Genomic DNA, 16,237 nt, shown 5'->3' on the forward strand with positions numbered 1-16,237 from the left:
TTTTGTTTATATTTATTACACAACATTGTCCAGTTTATCAGACAAGTTTTGATGTCAGTTGTATTATTCCAGGTTATTGGAGAGACAGCATTAATGAAGGCTGCCAGGTTAGGACGCCTGGAGGTCTGTAGACTCCTCATTGATAGAGGATGTAAGATCGACATCACAAGGGTATGTTATCTACTTAGTCTGATCACATTACTATTAATCTACACAAAATCATGTTGTTAATTAGACAGGTTTAACAAACAAATATGTGTAAGAATTATATAAAGTGGGGTCTCATTTTACTCATATTATTGTTCTGAATCAGAAAATATAACTTTTTTCATGTTTCTTTACAAAAAATATTTCATTTAAATGATCAATTATATTTTATCTACACTAATTCCTGTTGTTAATTAGACAGTTTTAATGAACAAATATGTGTAAGAATCATATAAAGTGGGGTCTCATTTTGCTTGTTTTGTTCTACTGAATCCATTGATATAATTATTTCACACATTTCTTGAAAAAAATATTTTTTTAAGATATCAGGTTTAATTGAAGTTTTGACATTTCACAACAAAACATGTTCATTTATTGTTTATATACAATATAAATACAAGTGTGACTGGTCATTTTATTCAGTTTTGACCACTGATTCATGTGATATATATTTTGTTTATATTTATTACACAACATTGTCCAGTTTATCAGACAAGTTTTGATGTCAGTTGTATTATTCCAGGGTTGGGGACAGACAGCATTAATGTTGGCTGTCGAGGGAGGACACCTGGAGATCTGTAAACTCCTCATTGATAGAGGATGTAAGATTGACACCACAACAGTATGTTATCTACTTAGTCTGATCACATTACTATTAATCTACACAAAATCATGTTGTTAATTAGACAGGTTTAACAAACAAATATGTGTAAGAATTATATAAAGTGGGGTCTCATTTTACTCATATTATTGTTCTGAATCAGAAAATATAACTTTTTTCATGTTTCTTTACAAAAAATATTTCATTTAAATGATCAATTATATTTAATCTACACTAATTCCTGTTGTTAATTAGACAGTTTTAATGAACAAATATGTGTAAGAATCATATAAAGTGGGGTCTCATTTTGCTTGTTTTGTTCTACTGAATCCATTGATATAATTATTTCACACATTTCTTGAAAAAAATATTTTTTTAAGATATCAGATTTTATGGAAGTTTTGAAATTTCACAACAAAACATGTTTATTTATTGTTTATATACAATATAAATACAAGTGTGACTGGTCATTTTATTGAGTTTTGACCACTGATTCATGTGATATATATTTTGTTTATATTTATTACACAACATTGTCCAGTTTATCAGACAAGTTTTGATGTCAGTTGTATTATTCCAGAAGTATGTTGGAGAGACAGCATTAATGAGGGCTGCCGAGGGAGGACACCTGGAGATCTGTCGACTTATCATTGATAGAGGATGTAAGATCGACATCACAAGGGTATGTTATCTACTTAGTCTGATCACATTACTATTAATCTACACTAAATCATGTTGTTAATTAGACAGTTTTAATGAACAAATATTTGTAATAATTATATCAAGTGGGGTCTCATTTTACTCGTGTTATTGTTCTGAATCAGAAAATATAACTACTTTTCATGTTCCTTAAAAAAATATTTTATTAAAATGAATGATTATACTGAATCTACATTAAATCATGTGGTTAATTAGACAGTTTTAACGAAACAAATATGTGTAAGAATCATATAAAGTGGGGTCTCATTTTACTTGTTTTGTTCTACTGAATCCATTGATATAATTATTTTACACATTTCTTGAAAAAAATATTTTTTTAAGATATCAGGTTTAATGGAAGTTTTGACATTTCACTACAAAACATGATAATTTATTGTTTATATACAATATAAATACAAGTGTGACTGGTCATTTTATTCAGTTTTGACCACTGATTCATGTGATATATATTTAGTTTATATTTATTACACAACATTGTATTTATTACACAACATTGTATTTATTACACAACATTGTCCAGTTTATCAGACAAGTTTTAATGTCAGTTGTAGGATATGTTGTATATTATTGATATTGATTACAAAGTATTGTCCATTATAGTTACATGTTATTTGGTTATATTATAGATCAGTGGATACACAGCTTTACATTATGCTGCTAAGAAGGGACATCTACAGATCACAAGATATCTTGTAGAACAAGGTGCCAGTCCCTTGGTTAAATCACTTGAGGTAATATTTTATAGTATATGACCAGTGTCCAACTATTTAAAAAAAAAGTAATGAATCACTGAAATAATGTATACAATTTGTTGGGGTAAATTGATTTTTTCAAGGCTATAGTCAAAAGTCATATGATCGTGTAAATTGGACTTAAAATATGAAAAAGTTATATAGACTTGAAATGGCTTAATTTAACTATAAAACACAACAACATAGACTATCAAACTTGCTGTAATTAAAGTCAGTGTAAACAAACAAATTGTCAAACAAAACTTGCACCAATCCGTTGTCATGACAATCATAACAAAGACTAATTACTAGACAATATTTGTATGTTCAATAAGGAGGAAATAAAATTGTTTAATAATTTTATATTGTGTTGGCACTTTGAAAATAATTTGAAAGAGATGATCCTATTAAGACTATATTTTTACTTCAAATTCCTGTATTCAAGCTGTCTAGTAGCAGAGATACAAAAAATGCTGAAAAAGAACAATATAAAGATATAGGTGGGTGTATTCAAGCTGTGTAATGGCAGAGATACATCTTTGTCATAATTTATTTATGTCCTTATTTAAAAAATACCAGTGATAACACTAAAAACTATAAAATGCTGTAAAATAACAATTTAAAGATAAAGGAAGGTAGAAATAGGGTATACAAATTGAGGAGGGTGTGGATGGGGTATACAGATTTAGGAGGGTGTGGAGAGGGTATACTGTATACAGATATAGGAGGGTGTGGTGTGGGTATACAGATATAGGAGGATGTGTAGGGGGTATACAGATATAGGAGGGTGTGGAGGGGTATACAGATTAGAAAATCATAAACGGAAGAAGAAAAAAATGAAAATGGAGAGAAATCAGTAAAAAATTAATGAATAGAAAAGAATTAGGTGCAAAAATATAAAAAAATAGAGAATAATATTGGGGTGTTAAAAATATAAAGAACTGTCAATAATGTGTCCACAAAATTAGAAAAGATAGTTAAAAATGAAGACCCCAAGGTCCTCCACACCCTCATGTAGACATAAGGATGCATTTACCAATGTTCAAACTGCAAAGAAAATTATAGGACAAAAAAAAGTTAAAGCCTATTTAAAGTCTTTACAAAATTGTGAAAAATAATCTGAATGTCGTCTCATGAGTTATATATATATGTTAAGATAAAATAAATCACCACTCAGCTGCTACTGGTCTTACTAATTGTAAGATATGTGTTACAGAAGCCTTCTTTGTAGTTATCAGATGAAAGCAATATAAAGATGTATCTGTATTTCAGGGTAAGACTCCTTACGATCTAGCAGCAGCAGAACGAAAGGGGCAGTATAAAGAAGTGATGGAATACTTACAGGTACATATAGTGATAGATATGGTGTTGAATTACACATGTTTACACTTAGAATGAATCAAGTAGAAAATAAGTGATCAAAGATAAAGAAATATAAAACTAAGAAATCAAATGCCGCAAAACCAAGATACTCCTGGAGAGAAATCTTTAAAAAAATTCAAATGTAATTTATTTGTTATCACCATATTAATTAAGAAATAATTCATGGAAGCCATAGATTGTTGGAAATTTACACATGGCCTGGGCCGTGATATTCGAATTTTATCCTGTGCAAATTTCCAACAATCTATGGCTTCCATGAATTATTTGATTCTAATAGGGCAAATACGGCCATATTAAAACTGAAGCGAGGGTGGGTATGCTGTGTGTGTGGCTGTTCTTTTTTACTCCCTGTTAGATAAAGTTTAAATATCTTTATATATATGTAGCTTGCGTACATTATTTCGTGAATAACTGCTAGATTTTTTTTTTAAATTCTTTAAATTCTCAAACCCAACATTTGCCATTTTTGATTTACATGTTTTTCTTGTAAGCTTTCGTCAAATCCAAAGTTGACACTTTGTAACTAAGGAGCCGCCATGTTGACTTGCTGAAATGAGTAAATATGCGAATAATGCAATAGAATAGAAAATAAAACAAAACCTACCTCAAAAATCAGTTTTATTACAATATCATACAAATTCCGATGGTTCACGTACCGTAACAGAAAACCTTCAACTTTAGCGGTTTCATATGTATGACGTCATGTTTTGAAATGACTTAAATGCGCAAAAAAGATTAATAGACTTTCGCGGAATTTTATTTAATTTGTATTTTGTTGATTTCTTCGAGCTCTTGTGCATTACTTCTTTTTATTATGCATACGAATAAGAATAAAAGTTATTTTGTCTTTTTTTAATTGCACCTTTTAAAACAATAAAATCGGCTAAGGGTCTGCAAATAGGTTCCAATACATGTAGATTTACGTGGGAAGTATATTGTAACAGCCATTATTATGTATATCTCTGAGTCTGGGCTAAGTATATTTTATCGAGAATTTTATCACAGTGTTGTTTACAAAGCTAAAGAAGCACGTCATATTAGAATTGGACATCATGTATTTGAGGTTCTAAATCCACACTTAACAAGCTTTTATGGTCACTTGAAAAACACTGATATCACTCAGATTACATTTCTACCTTGACTGGTAAGTTGGTATTTAGCCTATGAAATACTTATTTAGCCTTGAGAATTGAAAGGTCAGTTTATCACCATAGAAATTTACCTATGAGGGTCAGAATGGGGTTTACAGAATAGAGAATACATGTAATAGCAGTAAAAAAATAGAGAAAAGAGAAAATGAACAATAAAATAAAATATAGATAATACTGTGGTGCAAAAGTATAAATAATAAATGTGAACTTTATAAACTGTAATGCAATACTGATAATATAATGATCAATGTACATAATTGATAAATAATCTTGTAACAAAAAGACTATATAGTAAAATCATTTTCATGAACATTTTACAGAATGAGAGTTATTTTTAAGGCTATTAAACATGTTAAAAGGAAAATGCCATAAAAATTTAAAAAATTCAGATATTAAAAAACCCATGCAGGTCCTCATGTCATTTACATTGTCAATATATAGGACACATCTAGTCAAACTGGTTTTAAACTATACATCTGGTCAAACTGGTGATATAACCGATAGTTTCTTGCCCTTGTTGTATATTTCACAGTGACCTTATGTGTTTGTGCTAAGAGTACATTGTAATGTCACATAATGATTTTCTGTTGGGACATGACCTAAATTGTAAACATAAAAACCAGTGGCTTGAGATTTCAACTGATATTAGTGAAATAAACAATGATAAATTAAAATTTGGAATTTTATATCCTGGTTGATTTTTTTGGGACCAAGATGTTTCTTTATTCTAGTTTATATGATTATTTTAACCTTCAACATTGTTCAATGCACATTTAAAATTGCAGGTCTCATTTAAAATATTTTGCAACTAAATAATAATTTGTCAGATTTGGTGTAAACTAAAGACAAGACAGTGTAATAGATAACCTGCAAGCATAGTCTATTTCTATAACAGTCAAGCAGATAGTTTTTTAGCTCACCTGGCCCGAAGGGCCAAGTGAGCTTTTCTCATCACTTGGCGTCCGGCGTCCGGCGTCGTCCGTCGTCGTCCGTCGTCGTCCGTCGTCGTCCGTCGTCGTCGTCGTCCGTCGTCGTTAACTTTTACAAAAATCTTCTCCTCTGAAACTACTGGGCCAAATCAAACCAAACTTGGCCACAATCATCATTGGGGTATCTAGTTTAAAAAATGTGTGGCGTGACCCGGTCAACCAACCAAGATGGCCGCCACGGCTAAAAATAGAACATAGGGGTAAAATGCAGTTTTTGGCTTATAACTCAAAAACCAAAGCATTTAGAGCAAATCTGACATGGGGTAAAAATGTTTATCAGGTCAAGATCTATCTGCCCTGAAATTTTCAGATGAATCGGTCAATCGGTTGTTGGGTTGCTGCCCCTGAATTGGTAATTTTGAAGAAATTTTGCTGTTTTTGGTTATTATCTTGAATATTATTATAGTTAGAGATAAACTGTAAACAGCAATAATGTTCAGCAAAGTAAGATCTACAAATAAGTCAACATGACCAAAATGGTCAGTTGACCCGTTTAGGAGTTATTGCCCTTTATAGTTAATTTTTAACCATTTTTCGTTAATTAAAGTAATCTTTTACAAAAATCTTCTCCTCTGAAACTACTTGACCAAATTAATCCAAACTTGGCCACAATCATCTTTGGGGTATCTAGTTTAAAAAATGTGTGGCGTGACCTGGTCAACCAACCAAGATGGCCGCCACGGCTAAAAATAGAACAAAGGGGTAAAATGCAGTTTTTGGCTTATAACTCAAAAACCAAAGCATTTTGAGGAAATCTGACATGGGATAAAAATGTTTATCAGGTCAAGATCTATCTGCCTTAAAATTTTCAGATGAATCGGTCAATCGGTTGTTTGGTTGCTGCCCCTGAATTGGTAATTTTGAGGAAATTTGCTGTTTTTGGTTATTATCTTGAATATTATTATAGATAGAGATAAACTGTAAACAGCAATAATGTTCAGCAAAGTAAGATCTACAAATAAGTCAACATGACCAAAATGGTCAGTTGACCCGTTTAGGAGTTATTGCCCTTTATAGTCAATTTTTAAACATTTTTCGTAAATTAAAGTAATCTTTTACAAAAATCTTCTCCTCTGAAACTACTTGGCCAAATTAATCCAAACTTGGCCACAATCATCTTTGGGGTATCTAGTTTAAAAAATGTGTGGCGTGACCTGGTCAACCAACCAAGATGGCCGCCACCGCTAAAAATAGAACATGGGGTAAAATGCAGTTTTTGGCTTATAACTCAAAAACCAAAGCATTTTGAGGAAATCTGACATGGGATAAAAATGTTTATCAGGTCAAGAACTATCTGCCCTGAAATTTTCAGATGAATCGGTCAATCGGTTGTTGGGTTGCTGCCCCTGAATTGGTAATTTTGAGGAAATTTTGCTGTTTTTGGTTATTATCTTGAATATTATTATAGATAGAGATAAATTGTAAACAGCAATAATGTTCAGCAAAGTAAGATCTACAAATAAGTCAACATGACCAAAATGGTCAGTTGACCCCTTTAGGAGTTATTACCCTTTATAGTCAATCTTTAACCATTTTTCGTAAATCTAAGTAATCTTTTACAAAATCTCCACTGAAACTACTAGGCCACAATCATCTTTGGGGTATCTAGTTTGAAAAATGTGTCCGATGACCTGGCCATTCAACCAAGATGGCCGCCACGGCTAAAAATAGAACATAGGGGTAAAATGCAGTTTTTTGCTTATAACTATAAAACCAAAGCATCTAGAGCAAATCTGACAAGAAGTTAAATTTTTATTCAAGTCAATATCTATCTGCCCTGAATTTTTCAGATGAATTGGACAACTGGTTGTTGGGTTGCTGCCCTCCAATTGGTAATTTTTAAAGAAATTTTGCCGTTTTTGGTTATCTTGAATACTATTATAGATAGCGATAAACTGTAAACAGCAATAATGTTCAGCAAAGTAAGATCTACAAATAAGTCAACATGACCTAAATGGTCAATTGACCCCTTAAGGAGTTATTGCCCTTTATAGTCAATTTTTAACAATTTTCATTAATTTGGTAAATTTATGTAAATTTTTACCAAATATTGTTCTCTGTTACTAATGGGCAAAGTTCATGATAGATATAATTGTAAGAAGCAAAATCGTTCAGTAAAGTAAGAACTTCAAACACATCACCATCACCAAAATACAATTTTGTCATGAATCCATTTGTGTCCTTTGTTTAATATGCACATAGACCAAGGTGAGCGACACAGGCTCTTTAGAGCCTCTAGTTTTAATATCTGGAAAAAAAAAATACCATGTAAAGAAATATGCAATTTAATATAACCTTAAATAACCCCTAAAACTCAACATTAACAGATTTTTAAGAATAAAATCAAGATGCACAAAGTTTTAAGTATTGGTCAGAATATAGAGTTCTTTTGTACTTTAACAATATCACAATAACAATAAAGTGACCTTAATTTTGGACAAGGTAAATGGCATGAAGCCAAATTTATCAACTACTATTGTATGAATGGGAAACTGACCTTTCAATTCTCAAGGCTAAATAAGTATTCAATAGGCTAAATACAAACTTAGATGTGAAGGTAGAATCGTAATCTGAGTGATACAGGTGTTATTCAACTCACCATAACTTAGCTTAGTTGTCATTTTTCAATTCAGGAAATTATTATTATTTGATTTCTTCAATATTCAACAAAATTAGCAGATGTCTTTTATTTCATATTCTAGAGCGAACAAGACTAGAGCAAGTTTTCTTGATTTTTGATATTAAATTGGTTTTTGTACTTGATTTAAGGATGTACAGCGGCAGGTGAGTGACTGCCAAACACTGTCCGTTCATTAACATGAAAAAGCTTTGACAAAATCATTTCAAATTAAGATATGTTGTTTCCTAAATGAAGGTCAAGTTCAATTTTCACGATTTGAGCTGTTTTCATTGTTGAGTTGTAGACCTTTCAGTAACAAAAGTGGTTTTACTATATGAATTTGAGTTATTTCCCTTTGAACAGGAATGTTTTAATTATTAATTAATTTCTATGTCATTTGGTCTCTGTTTATTTTGAGTTATTTCCCTTTGAACAGAAATGGTATAATTAATAATTAATTTCTATGTCATTTGGTCGCTTGTTTATTTTGAGTTATTTCCCTTTGAACAGGAATGTTTTAATTATAAATATCTCATCAAAAATAGAATTCTTGGGTTTCTTTAATATGCTTATTCTAACAATGTACTTAGATTTTGGATATTGGATCATAATAGGTAAATGTCCAATTTCAAATTTTTCAGTTCTTTGACCACATTCATTTTGTGTCATAAACCTATGCTGTGTCAAATATTCATTTTTTTATTTTGTATAGAATGCTTAGAAATGGAGATAACTGTATTTTATTTTAAGCTTGGCCTACAACTAACTTTGTCCTACTTTAGCAAATATCCTTTTACATAGCTAACTTCTATATCACTAGCCTTTTTACACTCAGGTTATGAGTTTAAGTCCCTCACATGGCAGGTCCTTTGACTTCTTAAATTCACGCTAATAATTAGTTTTCCACACTTTTTGTCGTCATGCTTACAGATGTTGATTTGATATTTGGAATACAGTTTTAGGTTTACTAATGACAATTTCGGATTTTGTTCCAGTCTGATGTTTTGGGCAGAATTATGGTCCTTTGAATTAGACAATTCAGGAAAGTAATCAGTTTTCAGCATTTTTTATACGACTGCAAAAAATTTTTGCGCCTATGTGATGTCGGCGGTGTCGTTGTCGGCGGTGTCATCGTCCGAAGACACATTTGGTTTCCAGACAATAAATTTAGTTTAATTGATGTCTCTCTATGAAATTTTACCAGAAGGTTCATTACCACAAAAGGAAGGTTGGGATTGATGTTCGGGGTTATGGTACCAACAGTTTAAGGACCAAAAACAAGCATTTTTGTAGTTTCCGGACAATAACTTGTGTTTTAGTGTATGGATCTCTCTAAAATTGTACTACAAGGTTCAATACCACAAAGGGAGGCTTGGATTGAGTTTGGGGGTAATTACTCCTGGGGGGTTCAAAATTTTCGGGGATTTTTTTTGCCATAGGGGGGTTGATATTTTTTTCTTCCAAATTTTTGAAAAGTCAAATTTTTTGGAAAGTTTCAAGACAAAATCTTCAATTGCACAGTATTGTAAAAAAAGCACAGTATTGCGCAATAGCACAGTATTGAGCCACATCACGGTATTGCGCAATTGCACATTATTGCGCAAGCTATTGCGCAACAGCACAGTATTGAGCAACATCACCGTATTGCGCAATTGCACAGTATTGGGCAATATCACAGTATTGCGCATCAGCAAGAAATCTTCAATTGCACAGTATTGTACAATAGCACAGTATTTGGGCAATAGCAAGAAATCTTTAATTGCTCAGTATTGCGCAACAGCACAGTATTGCACAAATGCACAGTATTGGGCAATATCACAGTATTGCGGAATGGCAAGAAATCTTCAATTGCAAAGTATTGCACAATAGCATAGTATTGCACAATAGCACAGCATTGCGCAATAGCAAGAAATCTTCAATTGCACAGTATTGAGCAATAGCAGGAAATCTGCAATTGAAAATAAAGACAAATCTTTTAACCAATTTCAATGGGATTAATTTAAAGTCTTTAATTTTTGGGGTTCTAACCTTGTATTACTATTTTGGATATTGAGCCCCATTTTTAAATTGGTCTACATTGAGGTCAAAAGGGTCCAAAATAAAACTTTGTTTGATTTCATCAAAAACTGAGTTATTGCGGCTGTATGATATGCTGAACCTTATTGTGCATTTAGATTTTGTTTTTTTGGGCCCTGTTTTTCAAATTAGTCCATATTTAGGTTTGAAGGGTCCAAAATTAAACAGAGTTTGATTTCAACTAAAATTGAATCTAACCATGTTGTTAGATTTTGGATATCAGACCATTCTAGATAAATTAAATGTCCCATTTTGAATTTTTAAGATCTTTGACCACATTTATTTTGTTTCAGAAACTTATATTATATCAAAAATTTGATCACAATCCAAATTCAGACAGTATCAATCTTGAATATTGTGTCCAAACTTGCTCGAACTGTTTAGGGTTCGACCTCCACGGTCGTATCTAGCTACACTCAGCGAAGCATTTTATTATTTTGATATTTGTTATATAGTTTACAACATGACAAGTAAGAAATCAAGTTAGAATTTTGTTCCAGTACAATGAATTTTCAACCGGTATGTATTGTTATTCCATGCTCTCAAAATGCTTGTTTTCATTTTTAGCTCACCAGGCCCAAATGGCCAAGTGAGCTTTTTCTCATCACTTGGCGCCCGTCGTCCGTCGTCGTTAACTTTTACAAAAATCTTCTCCTCTGAAACTACTGGGCCAAATTTAACCAAACTTGACCAAAATCATCATTGGGGTATCTTGTTTAAAAAATGTGTGGCGTGACCCGGCCAACCAACCAAGATGGCCACCAAGGCTAAAAATAGAACATAGGGGTAAAATGTAGATTTTGGCTCATTTCTCTGAAACCAAAGCATTTAGAGCAAATCTGACTGGCATAATATTGTTCATCAGGTCAAGATCTATCTGCCCTGAAATTTTCAGATGAATCGGACATTCCATTGTTGGGTTGCTGCCCCTGAAATGGTAATTTTAAGGAAATTTCACCGTTTTTGGTTATTATAGTCAATTTTTAACCATTTTTAGCTCACCTGGCCCGAAGGGCCAAGTGAGCTTTTCTCATCACTTGACGTCCGTCGTCTGTCGACGTCCGTCGTCGTCCTGCGTCTGGCGTTAACTTTTACAAAAATCTTCTCCTCTGAAACTACTGGGCCAAATTTAACCAAACTTGGCCACAATCATCATTGAGGTATCTTGTTTGAAAATTGTGTCCGGTAACCTTGCCAACCAACCAAGATGGCCACCATGGCTAAAAATAGAACATAGGGGTAAAATGCAGTGTTTGGCTTATAACTCAAAAACCAAAGCATTTAGAGCAAATCTGACATGGGGTAAAATTGTTTATCAGGTTAAGATCTATCTGCCTTGAAATTTTCAGATGAATCTGACATTCCGTTGTTAGGTTGCTGCCCCTGAATCAGTAATTTTAAGGAAATTTTGCTGTTTTTGGTTATTATCTTGAATATTATTATAGATAGAGAAAAACTGTATACAGCATTAATGTTCAGCAAAGTAAGATCTACAAATAAGTCAACATGCCCAAAATGGTCAGTAGACCACTGTAGGAGTTATTGCCCTTTATAGTCAATTTTTAACCATTTTACGTAAATCTTAGTTATCTTTTAGAAAAATCTTCTCCTCTGAAACTACTGAGCCAAATTAATCGAAACTTGGCCACAATCATCATTGATGTATCTAGTTTGAAAATTGTGTCCGGTAACCTTGCCAACCAACCAAGATGGCCGCCATGGCTAAAAATAGAACATAGGGGTAAGATGCAGTTTTTGGCTTATAACTCAAAAACCAAAGCATTTAGAGCAAATCTGACACGGGGTAAAATTGTTTATCAGGTTAAGATCTATCTGCCTTGAAATTTTGAGATGAATCTGACATTCCGTTGTTAGGTTGCTGCCCCTGAATCAGTAATTTTAAGGAAATTTTGCTGTTTTTGGTTATTATCTTGAATATTATTATAGATAGAGAAAAACTGTATACAGCAATAATGTTCAGCAAAGTAAGATCTACAAATAAGTCAACGTGCCCAAAATGGTCAGTTGATCACTGTAGGAGTTATTGCCCTTTATAGTCAATTTTTAACCATTTTACGTAAATCTTAGTTATCTTTTAGAAAAATCTTCTCCTCTGAAACTACTTGGCCAAATTAATTGAAACTTGGCCACAATCATCATTGAGGTATCTAGTTTGAAAATTGTGTCCGGTAACCTTGCCAACCAACCAAGATGGCCGCCATGGCTAAAAATAGAACATAGGGGTAAGATGCAGTTTTTGGCTTATAACTCAAAAACCAAAGCATTTAGAGCAAATCTGACACGGTGTAAAATTGTTTATCAGGTTAAGATCTATCTGCCTTGAAATTTTCAGATGAATCTGACATTCCGTTGTTAGGTTGCTGCCCCTGGATCAGTAATTTTAAGGAAATTTTGCTGTTTTTGGTTATTATCTTGAATATTATTATAGATAGAGAAAAACTGTATACAGCAATAATGTTCAGCAAAGTAAGATCTACAAATAAGTCAACAAGCCCAAAATGGTCAGTTGACCACTGTAGGAGTTATTGCCCTTTATAGTCAATTTTTAACCATTTTACGTAAATCTTAGTTATCTTTTAGAAAAATCTTCTCCTCTGAAACTACTTGGCCAAATTGATTGAAACTTGGCCACAATCATCATTGAGGTATCTAGTTTGAAAATTGTGTCCGGTGACCTTGCCAACCAACCAAGATGGCGGCCATGGCTAAAAATAGAACATAGGGGTAAAATGCAGTTTTTGGCTTATAACTCAAAAACCAAAGCATTTAGAGCAAATCTGACACTGGGTAAAATTGTTTATCAGGTTAAGATCTATCTGCCTTGAAATTTTCAGATGAATCTGACATTCTGTTGTTAGGTTGCTGCCCCTGAATCAGTAATTTTAAGGAAATTTTGCTGTTTTTGGTTATTATCTTGAATATTATTATAGATAGAGAAAAACTGTAAACAGCAATAATGTTCAGCAAAGTAAGATCTACAAATAAGTCAACATGCCCAAAATGGTCAGTTGACCACTGTAGGAGTTATTGCCCTTTATAGTCAATTTTTAACCATTTTACGTAAATCTTAGTTATCTTTTAGAAAAATTTTCTCCTCTGAAACTACTGGGCCAAATTAATTGAAACTTGGCCACAATCATCTTTGGGGTATCTAGTATAAAAATTGTGTCCGGTAACTTGGCCAACCAACCAAGATGGCGGCCATGGCTAAAAATAGAACATGGGAGTAAAATGCAGTTTTTGGCTTATAACCCAAAAAACAAAGCATTAAGAGCAGATCTGACAAGTTGAAATTGTTGATCAGGTCAAGATATATCTGCCCAGGAATTTTCAGATGAATTGGATCATCGGTTGTTAGGTTGCTGCCCCTAAATTGGTAATTTTGAGGAAATTTTGCTGTTTTTTTGTTATTATCTTGAATATTATTAAAGATAGAGATAAACTGTAAACAGCAATAATGTACAGTAAAGTAAGAACTAAAAATGAGTCAACATGACCAAAATAGTCAATTGACCCCCTGAGGAGTTATTGCCCTTCATAGTCATTTTTTAACAATTTTCACAAAATTTGTAGATTTTCACTAACATTTTCCACAGAAACTACTGTTATAGATAGAGATAATTGTAAGCAGCAAAAATGTTTAGTAAAGTAAGATCTTCAAACACATCACCATCACCAAAACACAATTTTGTCATGAATTCATTTGTGTACAATGTTTAATATTAACATAGACCAAGGTGAGCGACACAGGCTCTTTAGAGCCTCTAGTTCGTAAATCTTAGTAATCTTTTAGAAAAATCTTCTCCTCTGAAACTACTGGGCCAAATTTAACCAAACTTGGCCATAATCATCATTGGGGTATCTAGTTTAAAAAATGTGTCCGGTGACCCGCCCAACCAACCAAATTGGCCGCCATGGCTAAAAATAGAACATAGGGGTAAAATGCAGTTTTTGGCTTATAACTCAAAACCCAAAGCATTTAGAGCAAATCTGACAGGGGGTAAAATTGTTTATCAGTTCAAGATCTATCTGCTCTGAAATTTTCAGATGAATCGGACAACCCATTGTTGGGTTGCTGGCCCTGAATTAGTAATTTTAAGGAAATTTTGCTCTTTTTTGTTATTATCTTGAATATTATTATAGATAGAGATAAACTATAAACAGCAATAATGTTCAGCAAAGTAAGATTTACAAATAAGTCAACATGACTGAAATGATCAGTTGACCCCTTTAGGAGTTATTGCCCTTTATAGTCAATTTTTAACCATTTTTCGTAAATCTTAGTAATCTTTTAGAAAAATCTTCTCCTCTGAAACTACTTGGCCATATTAATCCAAACTTGGCCACAATCATCTTTGGGTTAGTAGTTTGAAAAATGTGTCCGGTGACCCGGCCAACCAACCAAATTGGCCGCCATGGCTAAAAATAGAACATGGGGTAAAATGCAGTTTTTGGCGTATAACTCAAAACCCAAAGCATTTAGAGCAAATCTGACATGGGGTAAAATTGTTTATCAGGTCAACATTTATCTGCTCTGAAATTTTTAGATGAATCGGACAACCCGTTGTTGGGTTGCTGACCCTGAATTGTTAGTTTTAAGGAAATTTTGCTGTTTTTATACGACCGCAAATTTTGAAAAACTTTTCGTCGTATATTGCTATCACGTTGGCGTCGTCGTCGTCGTCGTCGTCGTCGTCGTCGTCGTCGTCCGAATACTTTTAGTTTTCGCACTCTAACTTTAGTAAAAGTGAATAGAAATCTATGAAATTTTAACACAAGGTTTATGACCATAAAAGGAAGGCTGGTATTGATTTTGGGAGTTTCGGTCCCAACAGTTTAGGAATTAGGGGCCAAAAAGGGACCCAAATAAGCATTTTTCTTGGTTTTCGCACCATAGCGTTAGTATAAGTAAATAGAAATCTATGAAATTTAAACACAAGGTTTATGACTATAAAAGGAAGGTTGGTATTGATTTTGGGAGTTTTGGTCCTTACAGTTAAGGAAAAAGGGGCCCAAAGGGTCCAAAATTAAACTTTGTTTGATTTCATCAAAATTGAATAATTGGGGTTCTTTAATATGCCGAATCTAACTGTGTATGTAGATTCTTAATTTTTGGTCCCGTTTTCAAATTGGTCTAAATTAAGGTCCAAAGGGTCCAAAATTAAACTTAGTTTGATTTTAACAAAAATTGAAACCTTTGGGTTCTTTGATATGCTGAATCTAAAAATGTACTTAGATTTTTGATTATTGGCCCAGTTTTCAAGTTGGCCCAAATCGAGGTCCAAAATTAAACATTGTTTGATTTCATCAAAAATTGAATAATTGGGGTTCTTTAATATGCCAAATCTAACTGTGTATGTAGATTCTTAATTTTTGGTCCAGTTTTAAAATTGGTCTAAATTAAAGTGCAAAGGGTCCAAAATTAAACTAAGTTTGATTTTAACAAAAATTAAATTCTTGGGCCTCTTTGATATGCTGAATCTAAACATGTACTTAGATTTTTGATTATGGGCCCAGTTTTCAAGTTGGTCCAAATCAGGATCTAAAATTATTGTATTAAGTATTGTGCAATAGCAAGTCTTTTCAATTGCACAGTATTGTGCAATGGCAAGAAATATCTAATTTCACAATATTGTGAAATAGCAAATTTTTTTTTAATTAAGAGTTATCTTTCTTTGTCCAGTATAGTAAGCAAGAAATATCTGCAAGAATTTTTTTTAATTGGAGTTATCTTTCTT

At 32.7% G+C, this 16,237-nt stretch overlaps 1 protein-coding gene across 1 annotated transcript in view; it reads left to right on the top strand.

Moving 5' to 3' along the window:
* The first annotated feature begins 51 nt into the window (after positions 1-51).
* Positions 52-16,237, top strand: part of LOC134700574 (uncharacterized) — an 80,588-nt gene continuing 64,402 nt past the window's right edge. The window contains exons 1-5 of the mRNA XM_063561951.1: positions 52-171; positions 731-829; positions 1,389-1,490; positions 2,155-2,259; positions 3,532-3,603. Coding sequence (XP_063418021.1) covers positions 52-171; positions 731-829; positions 1,389-1,490; positions 2,155-2,259; positions 3,532-3,603 — 498 coding nt within the window. The remainder of the gene's footprint in view (positions 172-730; positions 830-1,388; positions 1,491-2,154; positions 2,260-3,531; positions 3,604-16,237) is intronic.

Source organism: Mytilus trossulus, unplaced genomic scaffold (genome assembly GCF_036588685.1).
Source record: "Mytilus trossulus isolate FHL-02 unplaced genomic scaffold, PNRI_Mtr1.1.1.hap1 h1tg000158l__unscaffolded, whole genome shotgun sequence".
Classification (NCBI taxonomy): Eukaryota; Metazoa; Mollusca; class Bivalvia; order Mytilida; family Mytilidae; genus Mytilus; species Mytilus trossulus.